Raw genomic sequence first — 22,199 nt, 5'->3', positions numbered from 1 at the left:
CAATACTCGAAAAGGTGGCCGATGGAATCTGACTTTCCTCATTATCGTTGTATTTGTAAAGATCTTTATTACTTGGAAAATTGTGTTCATTCTCACCTATTTTTATCTAACCTAGGATTTTTTTATTCTCAAGATTTTCCTTTCTTTTTTTTCTATTGCATTTCACCTAATTTCAAACTGAAGGTACATACTGATACATACAATATTCTGGTTTGATTACTGTATTGTAATGCCTGATTATTGATTTTTCTGAGATGTTCTTTTTGTTGTTAATATCATTTTTAGTTGGTAGGCTAATTCCACTTTTTTCATTCTTGTTTAATTGCCTTCTTTATCATGAATTCTGTCTTGAAGGAAATTGTTGCCTTACTTTCTGTAATTTCTTTTAGATGGTTTACTTATTCTGCTGCCATTTTGAGATTCTCTGAGAAAATTTCAATATCACTGGCAAAGAGGTAGGCATTTAATTCAAATTCCTTTCAATTTTGGACCCAATTTTAGCTGTTAGTGTGTTAAAATTTCTTTCATCTTTTCCCATTCTCTTATTTTTTTCCCTAGGACATAGTGATAAACAATCACCTTGTCTTGCTCCAGTTTTAATTTTGAATTCTTCCAAGAGTTCTCCCATGAATTTTAACTTCATCTTGTTTTTGTAAAAGTTTGCCTAATAATGTTAATTGTTTTGGGATTCACACCCAACTACTCTAGGAATCTACAAAGAAAATTACGTAGTTTTAATGCTTGACCTTCTATCCCTTATTGTTGTTTCAAGGTTCCAGATTGTTCTGCTCATGATCTTCCTTTTCTGAATCCCTCAGGTCACTCTCCTAGTTATTTGTTTATGATTGGTTTGATTCTATTTTAAAGTGGTTTGTATGTCACAGGTAAGAGGGAAATCATTCTACAGTTATTAATATGTGGTTTATCTCATTTTTTGTATAGTGGATGTATTAGTTTGTTTTTCTAAACTAGTGTAATTTTTTCAGTTTTCCATATAGTCTAGAATTTTCATTTTTTTTCTTGGTTGCTTATCTGAATCTTTCCATAATTCTACTATGATCAAGTTCCCACCTGCTACCTTGCCCTTCAATTTCTGGACGATTTTGTGTATTTATATTAATAATTTAACTCCTCTGGTTCTATGTAATTTAATAGTGTTCAAAGTTCTAGTATATTGCTAGAATTTTGCAATTATCTTTCCTGTTAAGACATAATTTTCCATCTTTTTCCTTGAAGCAGAGTTTGGTAGTTTGTAAATGGTAAGCTTTTCCTTGAATGTTTTATAGAAATCCATCATGTTTTTCATAAAGTCCTCTTTTGATTTATTCTAGTTGACGCTTCTTATGTTTTGTTTTAGTTTTTCTTATAATTTTGAATGTTTATTTGCAGATTAATTTAAATGTTAGATAGTTTTTGTTTGTATTAAAGGAGTATCATTTTCTCCAGGCTTTTAATCTTTCATTTATAATTCTTTACATGTCATTCCATCATCTTGTTTTCTGTTTCTTTTAAGAGGGCAGATATCTTTAGCTGTTTCTGTTATGTTAATTTAAATTTAAATTTTTGACTTTACTGTTTGTTAATTTTTCTTTGAAGTTAAGAGTTATTTTCTGGGGTATTTTCTTAAATTTTCAATATGAAATATGATTTTTTTAGTTGATCTTTTATTAACTTAGTTGATATAACTTTTGTAAGATCAGTTTTGATATTTGTGCGCTTTTTATCTTTGACATTTTGGATTTTAATTTTTAAAGGAAATTACAACATGGTCATTTTGGAATTCTTTTAAATTCAGGTTGGTTAATAACCTGTTTTATGTTGAGCTTTTTAAATAGAGTGGACATTAATTTTATGTTGAATACTTCACATAATTAGATTATTCTTATCTCATTTTTTTTGTCCTTTTATGAGTTGGAAAATTTCCTACTTTTTCTTAGCCAATTTTTGTGTTAAAATCTCTGTTAGAAGGGCGTAGATATATGTTCAGAGGGAAAGTAGACATTTTTGACCCAGTCTTATATTTTGTTGTTGATTATAGAGACTGTTAACAAATGTGGCATATTTTTCATTATTCTTTTTCCAGTTTTCCCTTCAAAAATTCTGTAATTTTCTGAGTCTATTGTGTTTTCATTTATGAATGTTGTTTTCTTGATGTGTAAGTATTGAGGTCTTTTTTCATCTAAAATTTTTGTTTTTTTTTCATGTCATCATTTTTAACAGGGAGTTGCTGTTTATTATTGTAAAGAGATATTTTGTTTTGGTCTCTGATTGATATTGTTCTCATTTCTGATTACTAGCTGGAATAATATCTTTTTAAAAAGTTTCTATTCTGTCTGTTACTTGCAATTTTTTTGGAAGTCTTTCTAATTTAAAACTACAGTTGTGAACTGCACAGTTTTTCTCCACCTTAGTTCAATTGAGGCTTTAAAAATCTTCAACCTATTCAAGGCCACCATGTGGAGGAATACACCGCTACATTCAGACCTAATAATTTTTTTCAGTACAAGAAAATTTTAGCCCCTATTTACTTTTTGTTACTTAAAATAAAGTTTTTTCACAATAACAGGAAATTAATGCTGATTTATCAATGAAACTATTCAAGGTGGATGTCTTTGTTTGAAATGTATATTGATATTATGCAGCATAATGTGTTTTACTTGCTTACTTCTTTCTTTTTTAATTTTGGTTATTAAGGAATACACATTACACATTTATCATAATCATAATATCTCTAGTTTGATTTTCAGGTAGTATCATATAGTAATAATAGTGCAGTTATCTCTTGAATAGTTGACTTTTGTGAGTGCATGTATGGATAATTGTTAATAGTAAATAATAAGTTATAGAAAAAGACAAAAGCCAACTTCTGCTACCACATAAATGCTATTAGCTGCGGTTAGGTACACATAAGCTGGATTATCATACCTTAACCCACCGGGTTGGTCTGGTGGTGAACGTGTCTTCCCAAATCAGCTGATTTGGAAGTCGAGAGTTCCAGCGTTCAAGTCCTAGTAAAGCCAGCTATTTTTACACGGACTTGAATACTAGATCGTGGATAACTGTGTTCTTTGGTGGTTGGGTTTCAATTAACCACACATCTCAGGTATGGTCGAACTGAGAATGTACAAGACTACACACTTCATTCACACTCATACATATCATCCTCATTCATCTTTGGTGGTTGGGTTTCAATTAACCACACATCTCAGGTATGGTCGAACTGAGAATGTACAAGACTACACACTTCATTCACACTCATACATATCATCCTCATTCATCTTTGGTGGTTGGGTTTCAATTAACCACACATCTCAGGTATGGTCGAACTGAGAATGTACAAGACTACACACTTCATTCACACTCATACATATCATCCTCATTCATCCTCTGAAGTATTATCTAAACGGTAGTTACCGGAGGCTAAACAGGAAAAAGAAAAAAAAGAAAGGATTATCATACCTTAGGTTAAAACATAGCAAAATTTTGTGACTGAAGAAATTACAGTGGAGTTTGATTATATTCTTATGGCTTCCATCTTATTTTCAAGCCTGAATAAACTGATGACATTTATTTTGATGCATGCTGTTTATTTTTTTTTTTTTTCAGTTCTGTCCATTGTAATGTTATACAAACATTCACTAATATTACATAAATTTCATAACATCAATTTGTATTAGTTGTGATTAAAATATTTATAAATTGATTTAAATTTCCCTTCCTTGTATTTGTGGTCAATTCCTAGTAGAAAAAAGCTTATAACCCTTACTACTATTAACTGTGATTTTATTGAGAAGATATAATTTTTTTCCCACACTGATACCATAAATCTGTACATAAATTAATAAGTTATGAGAAACCCTTTTACAAGCAAATGAACAGTTTTGAGAGAAGAGAACGATTATTTAGTTTCAAACTTAATTTATTGAACTTTACTTGTTAGTTTCATGCATTATAGCAATAGCAACTCATGAAATTTGTAAACAAATTTAATGTAATTGGAGAGCTTTACTTTTTGTAATGTTGGACTTAAAAATAACTACCCATATAAATTAAATGTTTGCAAGTATTGAAATATGTTCAGTGATTGGAATTATTTTTGCAGTCTGATCAGTACTAAAATTTTATTATTTTTGGAACTAATCAGTACTAAAATTGTAATCAAAATTATGAAAACTGGACCACTTATATTTTGCCATCTAGAATGTTAGGAAAGCGCAAAATAATAGTAAGATAAAATTTTGTTGTTCATGGAGCCTAGAAACTTTATATTTATATTTTGCATTTATAAAATTTTCTCATTTGTTCATTCCCCCAAACATAAAACCATTATAATAGTTTTACTGCAATTCATTTTTTCTTTTAGGATTATGACTAGAGAGTACATTTTTAATTACTGAAAAACTTAGATAAAGCAGGTAAGTATATATTTGAATTCCACTTAAGAAAACTGTATCAAAAAGTATTTTAATTGCTTCGTATTGCTTTATGCTTTTATTTTAGGTTCTTCATATTGCTTTACTCAAAGTAAAAAGTAACTTATTTTACATTAGTAATGTTGCCTTTTATTTCAGGATATCCGGTTAAAGTTTTTGATGGTACTAAAAGAATGATAATATCCACTACTTCCATGTTAGGTGGCAAGAATCCATTTTTAGGTGTTGCTTATTTAGTCGTTGGAGGAATTTGTTTATTGCTTGGGATTGTGTTCCTGTTCATACACATTAAATGTGGTAAAAGGTAATTATTTATGTATTTAGATTTATGTTTTTGTACGTTATAGTAGCACCTCTATTGGAAGTCTAACTGAATGATTTATTTTCAGTTTAATACTACCATATGCCGGACACTTTCAGGGATGGGCAAAGTTATTACTGTAGGAATTTTGTAATTATTCTTAGGTGGTTTTTCAAATTCTGGAAGAAAGCAGTTTTTTGTTTTTGTTATAATAATTTTTTCTTTAGGTTGGCAACTTTTAAATGAGCCATTAAAATGTGACTTTTTCTAGTTTCTGTTATAATAACCTGAATCATATTTTTCAAATTTACTTTATTATTCTGAAAATGATCCACGATTATAATCATAAATTTCATTAAAGTCTCTGAAGTATTTAAAGTTACAGTGTTTTAAATGATTAGAAACTGATGACCTCTTTGGTTGAATGTGGCAAATTTTCACTGTTACTCTAAAAGATAGTTGAAATTTATTTTAAATTTCTTTAATTGTTATTATCATGTTCAGTTCAGTATGTCACATTTAACAGAATGTAATATCTCATATTAGATATATCTTTATTGAATTTTATTTTGAATAAATGTACAGTCTAGAATCCTAAAGGGATGGTTTTTAGAGATTGTTACCCATTGTTATGCCTAACAATATCGGTGGACAGCACAGTAGCAGCTCAGATGTCAGCGGGAGTACAGTTCACCTAAGCACTTGCACAAGCATCACTCCTACCAGCTATGGTGAAGTTCTCCCACCATATCGTCGCTACAGCACTACCACTCTCAGGCTCCAATAAAAGAGTATGCAGGAGAGTGAATTATTTATTTATCGACCACCACCTGGAGAAGACCGAGAAGAAGATGGAAGAAGTTCCCTGGCCGCCTCAACGTGGGACCTCCCGGCAGATGTCAATATCCCCGCTGGAGCAGCAGGCCTGGTGAGGGAGCCGCTGGACACGGACACTACCTTCCCGCTCCAGCTTATTGGGCTTCAATCGCCCTAGCCTGCAGACTCAAAAGCAGGAGCTACAGTGTGGGGCTCTGGGGGCCCCCACTGTCATGCTGTAGTGGGGACCCAACTGCTATTGAGGAGAAGCCTAGTCTGATTTCAATGGATGAGCCGGAACTCCCCGACTTCAGTCAAGTCGACTTCACCTGAGACCAGCTTCCGGGCCCAACAGCTCTTCTCAGAACTAACAGCCCTTTTCAGGGCTTCCACAAGGTTATAAATTACAACGAGCTATCGAAGCCATTCAGCAACAAGATATAATTCTAGATTCTGCAACCGTATTTCAAATATTGTCAAGCAGTACACTTTTACTCGCAAATTCAGAATGAAAAAAATGAATTTTCCTAGAAATTTACAAATTCTGTCTAATGTTCCAAATTATCTACTTTACTACAAGCATAAGATGATAATTTTTTTTTTTTACCTTAGAAAAATTGGCTTGTAATTCCTACAAATTTTGACAACAAAAGTAATTTTTAAAGGCTGATCTTTGAGTTTTTCTATTTTTAATAAACTTATCTTTCTTTGTTAAGAGTCTGATGTAAAGAATATATCATGGTTTTTAGATTTTCTTATGGTGTTGTGAGTAGTTTCACCCCTAGAGGCTGATCGGGGAAGTATGTTACTAGAAAGAATGCCATTGTGTTTTACAAAAAGAAAGACAGTTGAAAAAAACCTTTTCATGAATTACAGCAATAGTTTCTTATTGATTTTCAGGTCATGTCAGTCACTGATTAATTACTATCATTTCTGCAAGGGTTGATTAAGTTTGATAACATAAAAAATTAAGCGGTGTTAGATAAACGAGTGAAAATGCTAATTATCTTTTATAAGTGACTTGGATTCATTTCAGTGTTTGGTCTGTTCAAACTAATTTGTTAAGAGATCCACATTCATTTAATGAGTATGGAAAATCATTGTCTGTTCTGCTGACCTTTTTATAGCTTCTGATAAATAACTACAGTACAGTCCCGCTATAACGTGGCTTGATATACTGTGAGTATGGATATAATGTGGATTATAACCTGTCACCCAAAAAATATCTGAAAAAATAAAATAAGGATGAAGATATGCTAGTCACCCTACCACTGTATTCGATATCCGTGTAAAACTCACCATAAATCCTTTGAAATTATCAACAATACGCTTCTAATATAATATCTATCAATTAGTCACTAACGATTTTAAAACCTTGGAATACCCAAAAAAATAATTCAATAAAACTAAAGTATGATTCTATAATACAGTAATAGGAGAAATTCATATGATATACTGCACGATTAATTTCCTGTAACAGCGATAAGACCATCAATGTGCTGCCTGTACATGGCACAGTATACGGTATCTGAATGTTATTACGTATTGTGATTTATTCTGAGCTGCTTTTACTGTGTTTATCATTATCATTAAGTTTTATTACGTTGGTTAATTTATTAGATTTTTTCTAGCGTTTTCGTTCATATTTGCCTAACATGTCGTCTAAACGAAAAATATATTCTGTAAAGGAAAAATTAGAAATTATTGAAAAGGTTAAGCCAGGTTGTTCGTAAGCCAGTTTATCCTGGGAATTCAGTGTGTGTGAAGGTACTATACGTGGTTGGGTGAAAGAAGAAGATAAAATGCGTTCTTTTATTAATTTGGTAGATGAAACAGTCTGACTTCATGGCAAAAAGGTTAGACTCTATGATGTTAATGTTGTGGATGAGTGTATGTACCTTTGGTTTTTGCAAAAACGGAGTGAAGGAGTGCCGCTGTCAGGGCCAATACTTCAAGCTCAGACACTAAATTTTCATGAACTAATTAACAATGGAGAAGAATTATTCAGTGCTTCTAGCGATTTGTTATCGCGATGGAAAATCCATCATGGCATAGGCCAAACGAATATCGAAGGAGAATCTCGTTCAGCAGATGCGATGGCAGGCGAACATTTTTCACAAACAATATTACAATCAATTATAGAAGAGAATACCTTCTGTGATGAACAATTGTATAATTTTGATGAAACTGCTTTGTATTATAAACTATTACCAACAAAAATATTAGATGCGAAATGGGTACCAAATAAGTCTGGTATGAAAATGATCAAAGAAATGCTAACTTTTATTTTGTGTGCCAATAAGTCAGGAAATCATAAATTGAAGCTGTTTGTCTTTGGCAAGTGTGCCAGCCCACGTTTCTTCAAATACATTGAGTTCATTACCGGTTATTTTTAAAAATAGTAAAAAATCTTTGATGACATGTAATATTTTTTTAACGTGGTTTAATGATGAATTTGTGTCTTGTGTTAAAAATTATTAGTTTGAAAATTGGAAGAAAAAGCTTTATTACTTCTTGAAAATCGCCCTGCTCATCCGCCTACTGACTTGCTGAAATCTAAAGATGTGAAAATAATCCCAATGTTTTTACCCAAGAATGCCATATCTTTGATCCAACCATTAGACCGAGTAGTTGTTCGGGCATTTAAAGCTTTATTACCGATGAGAGCTACCAGCACTATCACTAACTCACAATTACAAGTAACAGAATTTCTTAAAACTCTGTGTGTCATTAAAAAGTTTTGTATACAGTCCTGGAACAGAATGGAGTAACAAACTCTATTACAATTAAAAATTGTTGGTCGGCATTGTCACAGAGTTATACAGAAGACATTGAAACAGGAAATGTTCATATTTTTACTGACAAATTCAACCAGGCAAGAATTGTCTGCAAGTGATCTCATTGAGTGGGTTCAAGAATACAAACAACCGTTGCTCATTACGTGACCGACGAAGAAGTTGTAAATTTCATTCTGCAACCTAACATTAATTTGTTAGAAGAACAAAGGGAAGATGTTGCAGAGGTTGCCGTTAGAGAAGTTTACACCCTCAATAAAAGACATTCTGGATGTATTTAGACTTCATTTATTGCAAAGTGTAAAGTTTTATATTGTAAAGAAGATACATACAACCGTGAAACAAAAAACAATAACTTCTTATTTAAAAAAAAAAATAATTTACATACAAAGAAAAATTTTGTATCTTCTGCACTTAACTTGTTTCTATGTAAGTACACATTATACTGTATTGGCTTTTTCTATTAAACCATTATTGCTTGATTTTTGCCTATTTTTTTATTTATCCCATTTCTGATTTACTTCTCGAAATAATGCAGTTATAGTGGGGTTACACTGTTAGTACTTTAGATACTTCATCCTTTTTATATTCATGAAAATTGAGAGGCCACAGCAATCAGGAATTGCTATTGAATCATTTTGTCATTCCAAAACATTGCCATTAATTTTCCTTGCAACTTGGGTATGTATCTGTGGTAAGCTCTCTATGCCATTGTAAAATTTACTTCCCCATATCTATATCTTATCACCTTATATATAAATTGTGTTGTCAATAACAATTTGGATTTTTTCATGTATGGGCTTTTTAAATTTAATTAAATATTTTTTTGAAATTGACAAAACTTGAAATAGGAATAAAACAAAATCAATGTGAATGAAATAGAAATAAATCAAAATAATTTTTAGTTCCGAAAGATTTAACTGTCTACTTATATTATTGTTCACCTGAAAAAGGAGTGTTCTCTGAAAGTATTAGTAAATTTATGTAAAATGTAAATTAAACTTTATTTATACATACATTCTTAATGTATGTGCTTGTTGCACCAGACATGACTGTATCTCTGTGTACCCATAACATACACTCTGAGCAAATCTGCTCTGTTTGGCGAATAGTTCATTAATTGTAATTTTCTATATATCTTTGGGTAATTTTGAGTGTATAATTCAGAAAAAACTATATAAATGGATCTGCATAGATATCAGAAAAATTTACAGATGAACCAAACTGTAAATTGTATTTAATTATGTAATAACGTTTTAGATTCTAGTAACGACCCTAAGTGCCTGCAAAACTGTTCTATGATTGGTTCCTTGCCCAATGGATCGCAAAAGAAGTCAAACTGTGGCCTAAATGTCTGTTGCATAAATTCAGCCCTATTCCTATTAATCATAAAAAAAATCTGCTAGTATATCAATAATTTTACAAATTGTAATTGTGGACGGTAAAGAAACTAGTCGTTGTTGCTGGGAAAGGTAAAGTTCTGTGCTTAGGAGTTCTGTACTTTCTACAAAGAAATTCTTGAACATCTTCAGCTCTGACTAAGAATTTTATTTTATTATATTTTAAAATATAATTATGAAACAGAAAGTATTATGAAATTATAAGTATGAAACAGATTTGCACTTAGTAACAAGATTAACATCCTCTATGGATGCTGGTTGAATGGTGGAACTCCATATATGCTATGGAGCTGGCACTTAAAAATAGTGAAGAAGTCATTTATGCTACAGGAGGGTGCGGTTAACATGTTAATTAAAAAAAAATTACCATTTAATAAAATGAATAATAATTTTTGATATTTTACTAACTATATATCTATGTATTTGTTTCTTTTTTACAGTACAATGGAAGTAATAAACGTCAATGCACATACAACATATCACTAATTTTTCAGCTTATTTTATTATTACTTTTTAACTTATTTAATCTTTATTCATTATTAATGTAAAAAAGTTGCTTACTGTACATAGAATAAAATAAATGTGTGTTATAGTTTTATTTTTTATTGATCTAAGAGCTATTGATTAATTTATTTAAATTAATATAAGAATTATTAAAATAAATATGTAAAATTGTAGTGGTGTTAATTCTACTGACAAATACCATCAATATTTTATATCTGTCGCATATATCCTATTAAAAAAGTACTTTAATGAAAAAGAAAAGTTTTAAGTGCATATTTTAACATTTAGTTATACCCCTTAAAAATGAATAAACATATTATATCTTTCCTTTTGGAACAAGAAAAGATTTTGATTATCAGTAATTAAATTAGACAAGATATTAACAAAAACCACAATTTATCTTATGATTTGCATTTAGAATTGATCTTGTCCATATCCTCAATTATTGGTGTGTGTGCATGCGCATATGTAACTAATGTTCATGAATATACAGCATATCTGTGTAGGCTCTTTTATTCGTTGTTAAAATAGATTTACTTAATTTTTTTTGAGAATTTTCAGTTACTGTTGTTAAACATGTTAAAGCATTTACATTGTAAGTATTTGTCATTTTAAAAACATTTGTTGTAAATTGTTGAGTTTTTACTTTTACAAATTGTTCAATTGTTAGATAAAAAAAGTACACAAGTGCACTGCCTAGAGTTTCCTTAAGTGTTGTGTTTTTTAAAAACAAGTCTGTGTAAAGTAAAAAAAATATATATATTTAAATCAATTCTTTTAAGAATCATACTCCTCTGTTGTACTGCATACAAATATATTTATTTTATTTTATTAGATCAGCCAAAGTACAGAATAAATAAAGTAGGATGGATGTCTTACCTTATTCCACTACATATGCAAGAGCACTTTCACAATTTTCTCACATCATCAGCTGCATTACAAATAAAGCCTCCATTATAACATCCCTTTCCTTGATTGAATAAGGCATTTAAAAAACACAACTCCAAAGAACAAAACTATACTGCAATGAAGCAAGAATAGTTTACTACTGACAGTTGATAAGAGTAGTGTAACAGTCAACCAATAGTGATGCTAGTTGAAGTGTTAAAAATGACTCAAATAACTGTAGTTTGAGTTGGCTCTGTTTGGTTTTAAGTTGCTCATCCACTGTGTGTTTATATATTATATTTGACAATATTAATGAATGAACCATTTTAAATTAAAAACCAATCAATTAAATTTTTTTTAAATTAAACCGTTTTATAGGTTTTGTGTGGTTGATTGTTTTTGTTTTCATTTAAAATTATGGATTGTACAAAACTTTTGAAAACAAAAAAAAAATATGATGGTTATTTTATTAAACCTTTTTTTAAAACTCTTTATCATATTTTTTTGTTAAAATATGATAATATAAGTTGTATTAAAATATTTAAGTTATGATAATTAAAAATTATAAGTAATGAATTATCAAAAGCAGAATATATAATTATAAATCATGTTTAAGACTGAAGAAGAAGTTGTTACAAACCTTTTAGGCTAATGTTATATTTGATATTGATGTTGACTGTAAACCAAATTCACCTGTGTTTAGGTCACAGCTAATTTGTACTATGGTTTACAGAGGTTAGATTTAAAAATAAAATTATTTAAAGATTAAAACAAATCAGATTATTGGAAAACCAAAATGTACTAATACTTATAAATATATTTAAAAAATGATGTATGAAATAATTATCAGAACAGTTTTAAACAAAATAGCTATAAAAAACATGTTGTATAAATAATTTATAATCATTATAATTAATGATCATAAAAATAAATAAACTTATTTATATCTGTAGTAGTGATGTACAATCATCATCTGTTCTTACAAGCAGTAGTAAGTACCTTAAGTTCTTACAAAAGTTAATTATTTTATCTTGAAAAAAGAGATTTCTCTAGAAATATTTGGTAAAATCAGTGCTGCACTGGTGGATTCAAGTTAACATCAATATGAACCTAAAAATTGTGCTGATAAATTATCACTGTTAAGATATTCAAAAAATGAAAAATAATAATATCTTAAATATATGGAACTTAGAAATTTGCATCAAGACTAGGTATATATAAATTATGTTAATTGAATTAAAAATATATTATTTTATAAAAAAGTTATACCTTTAAAATGAAAAATGAACTGCTGTGGAAGGGAAGAAGACACTTGTAGCGCATGATGTAAAAATTAACATTTATCAATATATTTTCAATGAACTAACAGTTCATTATTTAATTCAATATGTATGTATGTGATCACTTTTTGTCTCTGATTTTGATTTTGGATTAAGCATATTTAGAGGATTACAAGAATTCATGAATACCACCAAAATTAAAATTTTATAATAATCATTATGCAATAATGGTATAAGTTATCAAGTTGGTTCAAACGCACTAATGTAAGGTTTACTAAATTGCATAAAATATATAAATATCAGTATAGTAAATTATGTATAAGACCCTCAGAATTGTAGAAAAACTAACTTTTTAATAATTGAAAAATGTAAAATATACCACAAAAGAGCCAAAACACAAATAAATAAAATATATAAGCTTAGCATATGTAGGACCCCCAACAGAGATTTCTTAAAACTATTAACAAACTCATTTTCGCCACTTGAAAATTTTTAAATTTAAAATTAGAAAAATCTGTAACTTTTTAATTATAACAGATACTGAAAAGGAACCAACATCAAAGAAGACTATAAATTGTAACATAATATGCGAGGACTGATTTGATCAGTCATCAAATTATGGTCATGTGACCTAAGAGAACTTTCAAAGATAAAAATAATCCCTTAAATATTTATGTAACCTTATATACAATAATTAGTTTATAAAGTATTGATAATTATTAATTATAGTTGAAGTCCTGTTCAAATGTCTTTAATTGCTTAGGAAATATTATTAAAACAGTTTTATTCAAGAGTACTCTTAAGGCCTGTACACATATAGCAAACAAAAGTCAACAGACATAGGGAAAACAATTTGGTCAAATGTTGGGAGTGCTGTACACATTCATCAACCCCTTGAAACTAATCAATTTGTTGATGTTTGCTTGTAAGCATTGAAATTGTATATGATAGTTATTTTATACTGTATTGTAGACTTAAACTTGTACTTGTATTTTCTCATCAAGAACAGTGTTTTTATATCCTTCATTAGCCCCAGACCCCATCATCATATTTTTATTTTTCATGATCGAAGAGTTAATAATGATTTCATTTTAATTGAATTGATGTCTAACTACTGACTGACTCCATTCCATGGATCACTTTTTTCATTTACGTATTCATTGTATGCATTTATGTATTCATTGTATGCCAAATTCCTCAGCAACTTTTTCCTCTATATAATTCAATTAATACTAAAGAGTGCAATTATTCTACACCATGCCAAATATATGTATTTATGAGGATTTACTAAGGATGGATGGAACTATTTGAAGGATCAGGAATCAACACTGAACTGATGATTTACATCCTTGCCTACACTGGTCAACAAATATCCTTTGATGTAATTGGAATTTACCACTTGAACAGTGAACTTAAATCTTGGCCAATGGATGTATTTAAGGCCCCCCTTTCTGTCCAGATATAACCAACCAATGCTAATGAATCTTTCAGTTTATGTTGGTTTGCTATACGTACTGGTCTTTATGGAAACCTATTTATTAGCTCTGATAAAAGTTTTCCTTAATCCTCTATAAAGAAAAACAGAGTTCTGAAGTAAACATTTGTCAGTAGCCATTGAACAAAAGGATTACAATTTTTTGGTAAATGACAGTAAAGAAAACTTAACAATTCATAAATATTTCATTAAGTATTAACATAATTAATACAACATCCTATTAGATCTAGATTACCTGACTTTTATAGTTAATTAATATTAATTTATTTATAATTTTTTATACTAAATAACTTTTAGATAGGGAAAGCTGTGCAATTCCTTAGATTTTCTTGTATTAAATAGAACTGAATGTTTAAATCATAAAATAATTTATATCAATTATTGGTTTCACGCTTACTATAATATTATTTAACGTTTTCACATATTAAATGTAAGTGCTTCAGTAGACGAGTTTTAGTCATCTATAACAGTTATGAATTAAATATAACAAAGTGCACTTAATTATAAATGTATTTAATAATTGTTTATATGATTGGTACTGTTTATTAAATGCAAATTATTTGTTCAATAATTTATTACTATTTTTAACCTTCATTATCTCTTATAGCATAAGTTTAGGCTGTTTCTTCATTTTCTTTCTTAGAAAAGATATTTATTATTAATGCATTGCTATTCTGTAGAATTGTACATGTATTATGTAATTGTAAATTAGAATAAGTCAAACAATTTAAAATTAATTTTAGTATTTTAAATATAGTATTCTCTATATAGGCAAGAATAGTAGATAATATCTTCAAAGATCTTACTAAGTAAAAATAAAAATAAGTCTTCACAAGAATTTGAACTAAAACATAATTAAAAAGTGCAGTTAAAGCACATAACAAATCAACCTCTGCAATTTGCTTCATAAAAAGTGGATATAGATCCAAATTTTACACAAGTGTAAAGGGCAAAAGTTTCATGATAAATAACAAACAATATAAATTTACATACACAATTTTAACAAAATACTACATATGAAATGAACAACCTTATAGATAATTGGGGTTATAAGGAAGTTCATAACCACTTTAATATGAAGCTTTTTTTAATTAGTCATAAAATATATTATACATGTATAAAGAAGTTTGTTACAACTTCATTGGTAAAAGTTCGCAGAACTAGACTGCATGGCAAAGTCAATGAACTGTACAGTTCTAAACATGACCTTAACCTAAAAGTGAAATGAAAATGGGGGAAAAAATTAAATAAAAATGAAAACATTAATTTCAGTTCAGTTAGAGGTATTTTTTTTAAGTATTATTTATTACAAATCTAACTTTAACAAAAAAATTTTGTTAAACAATGTTTTTTTCTTGCATTTGATAAACCATGGGATTCAAATGTAACTTTTCCTCAGAAAGGTGGGTTTACAAATCATACCACTAGGTAGCATACAAAAATTTGATTATGTACTTGAAATAATAAAATTCAAAAGAAAACATACTACAGCTTGTTTTAATAGTAAATGCTGTTACGCAAATGAAATACTGAAGATGAAACAATTTTTTTAATTCCAATCACTTCATTTAAAAAAAAAACATGTTAAAATATATGTAATAGACAATAGATATACAATAATAGAAAAAAAAACAATGTTTAAGCGTTCCATTTAAGCAGAAAATAGAAAAATTTATTACAAAACTCATATTGGCCCGATTTTGTTGTTTAATTGAAATTTGAGCAGAAGAAATTGTATCCGCCAGACACTTGCCATATGTTGTACTTGTAATTTTTTTGGGTAAATAAAATACTAAATAGAACTAAATTCCGCCATGAAAATTTGGGCCTAGGGACCATTAAAAGAACCACCTTTATCTGGTAACTAATCAAAAAATATATACTGAAAACAAATTTCCAGGAATTTATTAGATAGTAATGTTGCAAACTTACTATTGGGGAAATGACCTTCTTACAGCATCTTATTGAAAATCTTTGCCAATTGCCTTGACAATACGAGTTGAACTGAGAAGGTTCTTAACAGTAATGCAATCATATCTGGGAGAAGCTTTATTTCTTCCAAGGTCACAAATTCTAGTTTGAAAATAGACAATTTCAGAAGAACTTTTCCTTTTAGTTTCCTATGGTCTGGAAATCGATGATATGAGGTTTTACTTTCTTCTTGCTACCCCAGAATCGGCGAAATTCATCAACAACCATAGTATCGTCAAGGGTGGATACAGAATGTATAGTTTCTTTTATGAATGAGTTGTACTGTTACAGGGCTCCAGGCAAATATTTATCTGACTACTTTAGTATTTTATTTATTTTTTTGTAAAAATTATAGTAGTCATAATTTTATGGAATTATTCAGTCTATGCCTGTGCCATTAGGTTACATACTTATTTAGTGCTACATCTTTGAAAGGTTCACAGTTAATTCTCCAATCCAACAGACTGAACTTATCTTGATCTAACTTTGAGAATGGAAATTCTCATTCATTTCACTGATAATCAGTGAAAATTGTCTGCCACATCTTGCATAGTCTATCAAGAACCCTCTTAACACGTGATCCTAGCTGAAAAAATATCTTGCTATTTAGATATATATCTATTCTCTTTTCCAGGAGACAACTATCTTGAACAGAGACATTACCTCTAATAAATTTGTCTATAAATATCACATAGTCAATTACTTAAAAGTTTAAAGACAACTAGTTTATTATGACTTATAGCTAGTTAGAAATCCTATGATAACATCAATGTTGGCACTACAGAAATGCTTCCTTGCAACTTCAGCATAAGTAGCCGTATCAATCCATCATCATAGTTTAGATCAAACCCCTACTAATGTATGAAACCTTTGTCCATCATATTGTATCATCTGTTACGTTATACCAAAGAAGAAATTTAGCATTTATTTCAACATCTATCAGAATTGAACAATTTAGTAAAATTTTCTCGTTTTCAAACATTTTTAGTACAGAAAATATAAGCTTCAAATTAATAAAAACCTGGGCTATTAATAATTTCTTCTTGATTTATACCTTGACTCAAAATTTTTAACCCTGCAACCTCTTCTTTTCATGAATTCTTCAACATTTGACAAGTTGCTGAAAATAGTGATCGAGAGTCAAAGTAATAGCTAGAAGCTGCTTTGCAAACTCAGTGGAACGATAGTAATCATTCCACTGAGTTAATAAGCTTATTATTCCACTGTAATAAGCCTCTGCTTATTACATGTTATTGTAAGTAATTTAGAAAAAGTCTCAAAGAACAGAATTACATTCATGTAAACTAGGAATAAGTTGGGAGTTTAAGACATTTTAAAGAAATAAGTAATAATATGGAACATTTGCTACTTGAGATTAACCCAGTTAAGTAATTTACTTTTACACATTACTATATACAGTATATTGTCTAACAAGTTAAGACAATCTACGTAATGCATTATTTCATAACAGAAAGGAAGTAACTATAGCTTTATGTCTATGCCAGTATTTATCATAAAAACCTTTCTAGTTTGTAAACTAAATGGAATGATAGTAGCTTATTATACGTTAAAGTACTTTACAAAAATACCCTCGAAGAACAGAATTCCATTCATATAAACTAGGAAAGTTGAAGAATTAAACGGACATTTTAAATAAAATTGAAATTGGTGTAAATTTAGTAATAAATTTCTTCTGCAAGTCAAAGTAAAACCAAATAATCTGAGCACAAACATAATGGTGGGCAAACCTAAATATAGTCCATGTAATTGTTACTGGAGAATCTAATGATATTGCGTTCATTTTAAATGCTTTTTATATTAACTAATAAAGTGCAATAGTTTTTTTTTTCAAATTCAACAGATTTTGATGACTTGTCAGTTCTCCTGGTTTTCATCATACGGTAAGTTTTTTCCAGGTAAACTCATGAAAAAGTTTTACCGCTTAAATAGATAAAAGCTACTTTTCATTCTGAATATTTTCATGTGAAAATTAACAGGAAAAATAGAATTCAAAAAATCTCTGTTCTCATATCTAGACTTGGTTCATCATATTCAGTATCATGTCAATGCATAACTTTTTTATTTTTATAGATATAAAACAACTTGCTGACTTCAAGAAGTCACATTCAAAGACTAATTAAAAATACACTGCAGGTTCTCTTTTATTGTGGATGTTTTATTATATTTTATGTACTTTTAATATGTTTTAGCTCATAAATAAAAACTAATGTATTCTCTTCTAATAGACAGTCATGATTAAAAGATTATAGGAGATACTTTATTATATTTTATTTAATTTTAATTTAAAGTGATCTTTCTATAAATGCCTTGTAGCAAATCACATTAGAAAATAAATATACTCGTGTGTATATATTGATGATACAGTCTGAATGGCATTTTTATATTTATGTAAATAAATTGTTAGTATACCTATGTACTTATAGTGATGTTCATTTTACGCAAGCCACTATTAGAATCTTAAAAATTACAAAAAACTAAATGGAGTTTACTTATTCTTCAATAAGCATTAAAGTTTTCAGCTCATTTCCATTTTCCAGCGATTGTGAACTTCATGTTTTCAGTAGAAAACATCAATTCCTGAATGATAATATATAGGGACAAATTCTTAAATGAAGTGATTTTTTCCTTGCAAAAACTAGTAAGAAAGTAAGGTTGGCTGTCATTTTGGAAGTGAACTATAAAGTTCAAATACTGTTTATGTTTAAGGAGAAAACTGAATTTTCCCATTTAAAGCTTTTTTTTTATAGCTCAATTCAGGTATATCAGGGTGTGAGATAGCTCACACCTGGTAGATAAATATTTAAATAAGAATTACATTTGTAAATGTTTGATCAGATTTCATCAATTCATTTTCTTCAATGATATATTTTAAAAATAAGTGATGTTTATTATATTTTTATTGTTTCGTCTGACATCATTGGTTGGATTTATTAATTTTATTCAGTTTGTATTTCTCATTAAAATATGGATATTAATATAAGTCAAAAATCATAATAAATCTGTTAGTATGAACATATTTTATAAGTAAATAAATAAAAATAACATACGCGATACTAGGCAACATCTATCTAAAATACTAACCCAATTAAATGATTTTCTTAAAGTAATTTATGTACATGTTACTGTATGTAGTGTATTGTCTGAAGAGTTAAGATCTATGTAATGCATCATTTCATAACAGAAATGGTTAATTAACAATAGCTTTGTCTGTGCCAGTATTTCTTATAAAAACCTCTCTAATGAGACCCACTATTCATCCAGCACTTTCAGTGAGCAAAGTCCAGGTCAGGGGGTCACTACAGCTGAATAGTACCTGAATTTTGAAGGGCTTGGGATTCTGTACAACAGTATATTCAGCTAAAAAAAGGAAGGTAATGGGAAAGCACTTCACTCCTCCCTAAATCCTAAGCGATCCTGCTACTGATACCAGTATTCTTCAGAGTGGCTGTATTTTTGATAACTTATGGCTCATGATAGGTCACCTAGAATCGATATGATTAAAGCATCTAACAGCTATTTACAGTAATAAACTTACATTACTTACTCTAAGTAATTAACGTCTAGAGGAGGGTTGGTAACTTTAAATTCATTCTTGTTTGATAATGATCAAGAGCTTACATTCTGTTCTCTCTCTTACGTGCAACAATTATCAGCAAGTTACCACAGATTTCAAAGTTTTAACCATCACTTTCTTACTGTGCAATTGTTTTTAATTTATTAAAGTATTCATTCATATGAGAGGGGGAGGGAAATGCTGCTTTGCTATATTTTACAACTATCAGTTAGAATGGTAATTTAAAAAAAAAGACTGAATGAAGTAAATCTTTATTTTATTCCGTACTACAGTAATTTTTACATTTTACCAACAAAATCGGTACCATAATGCAGTTATTTAAGATTAAATATTTTTTTTTTGTCTTCAGTCATTTGACTGGTTTGATGCAGTTTTCCAAGATTCCCTATCTAGTGATAGTCGTTTTCATTTCGGAATATCCCCTACATCCCTAACAATTTGTTTTACAAATTCCAAAAGTTGACTGCCTACACAATTTTTTCCTTTTACCTGTCCCTCCATTAAAGTGACTATTCCAGGATGCCTTAATATGTAGCCTATAAGTCTGTCTCTTCTTTTAGCTATATTTTTCCAAATGCTTCTTTCTTCATCAATTTGCTGCAACACCTCTTCATTTGTCACTTTATCCAACCATCTCATTTTTAACATTCTCCTATAGCACCACATTTCAAAAGCTTATAATCTTTTCTTCTCAGATACTCTGTTCATCCAAGTTTCACTTCCATATAAAGCGACACTCAAAACATACTTTAAAAATTTTTTTCCTTGCAAAAGTTAAATTTTTTTAAAATCTGTTAACACAGTCGAGTTATGGCAGAAAATTGATGTAATTATGTGTCTGTTTTCATGTCCTCCACTTCACATTCAGTTCGATGAAATATTAATTGTTTGTATTTATTGTTACTTCTAGTACTGTAAATTAGTATCAAATTAAGTAATAATTTTCTCACAATAATAGACCTAATTATTATGATAAATTACATCAATTTTCTCCCGAACTCAACTATTTGTTAAATCGATTTTCAAAAATAAAATGTCATTTTGTTCAAAATAAAAGGTTTAATATTTTAATAAATAACATAAATTTTGATAAAACTAATATTTATGAAGATATAACAGATTGAAAAATAAACATGGCTGCCATTTTGTAATTTGCGAAGGTATTTAAGTCCAGATTTTTTGCTAATTTTACAACTTTATTACCAAGACGCTTACCAAATATTAATGTGATTTGTCTATCCGAACTTGAGACATAAATTATTATATAAAATTAACAAAATAGTGGACAGGGGGAGAAGAAAGGAGAAATTATCATTTTTCCTAAGGATATTTTTTGTTTAGTTTTACAAGTAGAATTCAAAAAAGTATAGCCACCCCACCATTTTAGAAACACCTGTATATAGAATTTGTGTGACCTTAGTTACCTTCCCGACTACTAATTTCAAAATTTATCTTCAATAAATAAAAAAAATATATAAATTTAATTGCAATTCAAAATTTAAATATTAAACCAATTTATTAGATAATGTCTAATAATAAAATTAACAATAACCATAATATTCTAACTATATATTTTTAAAAAATGTACAGCTCATGAGCGGACACAATTGAAATCCAATACCTTAAAAAAAAAGCAGAAGCCAATGTGACAACAATACCAGTCATTGATGACGACCATAACATTGAATGGAAGAGTTAACAATAACCATCATAAACAAAAACAAACTTTTATAGTAGCATATTTTTATTTATCATGATTAAGGGTTAATTTATACTTATTTAAAGTAAATATATTAAGTACTATTCTGTAATTTTATACATACACACTCATTATATAATGGAGAAGAATATAAGTAGCTGTGTCCTTGTCAGTAATATAAAATCCATAATTTGAATAATCTATGCAAATATCTTCATTATGCAAGATTTTATTAAAAAAGAAAATATTTTTAATTTATAATTTTTATGTTTAACTGGACCTAATGTGCAGTAGGTTTAGGCTTAATAAAAACAGTTATATTTTTAGACAAAATAAATATTTTATAAGTAAAGGTACTTTTATTTTCTGACCACAGATCATAATTGTGTATATATTAGTAGTATGTTATATACAAAGTTCTAATTTCTTGATTTGCTTTCAAAAGTATTGGCGATTCTAGAACGTGTCATTTAAAATAAAGTGACAATTAAGATAAAGAATTATCACACACATAATTACTTTTTACTGTATGGTTTATTTTTGCAGAGAATTTTTATAATTGCAACACATAAAGGCCACTACATTACCCAGTTATACATACTTAAAAATTTCTTTTTAAGTTATTAACGTAATAAAAACTGTTAACAGTATTTGAAATACTTTTTGAACGAACGTGAATAACATAAAGATTATCTTTCAATGCAGGCAATCTTCTCCACCAGCTCATTTTTAAAAATACTTCATACTATTTTGCATTAAGCTGCCATTCATCCAAAAATAGAATTTAAAAATAAAACACATCTATTTATAAACTTTTTTAGTAAGTTTTATCATCGTAACTTACTGGATACAATTTTAAACTTAGAACATTTATATAAAAACAAATTTGTTATTTATATTTAATTAGTTGTGAAAGTTACAATAAAAGGTTAAATTTTTCTGTATAACTGTAGGTGCACTTTTATGTCTCTAGTTTGGATTCCTCCTCCTTTGGATTAAATGGGGAGTTCGATATGTATCTA

The 22,199-nt window shown here is 28.9% G+C and overlaps 1 protein-coding gene across 1 annotated transcript in view; it reads left to right on the top strand.

Annotated features, from left to right (window-relative positions):
* The window catches only part of Cdc50 (cell cycle control protein 50A), a 36,746-nt gene extending 22,263 nt beyond the window's left edge, over positions 1-14,483 (top strand). Inside the window, exons 6-7 of the mRNA XM_075373864.1 lie at positions 4,572-4,737; positions 10,186-14,483. Coding sequence (XP_075229979.1) covers positions 4,572-4,737; positions 10,186-10,231 — 212 coding nt within the window. The 3' untranslated portion in view covers positions 10,232-14,483. The remainder of the gene's footprint in view (positions 1-4,571; positions 4,738-10,185) is intronic.
* The last annotated feature ends 7,716 nt before the right edge of the window (positions 14,484-22,199 follow it).

Source organism: Lycorma delicatula, chromosome 8 (assembly GCF_047948215.1).
Source record: "Lycorma delicatula isolate Av1 chromosome 8, ASM4794821v1, whole genome shotgun sequence".
Taxonomy (NCBI): domain Eukaryota; kingdom Metazoa; phylum Arthropoda; class Insecta; order Hemiptera; family Fulgoridae; genus Lycorma; species Lycorma delicatula.
The sequence above is the reverse complement of the archived record's forward strand: the minus strand, read 5'-3'. Positions and strand labels throughout refer to the sequence as shown.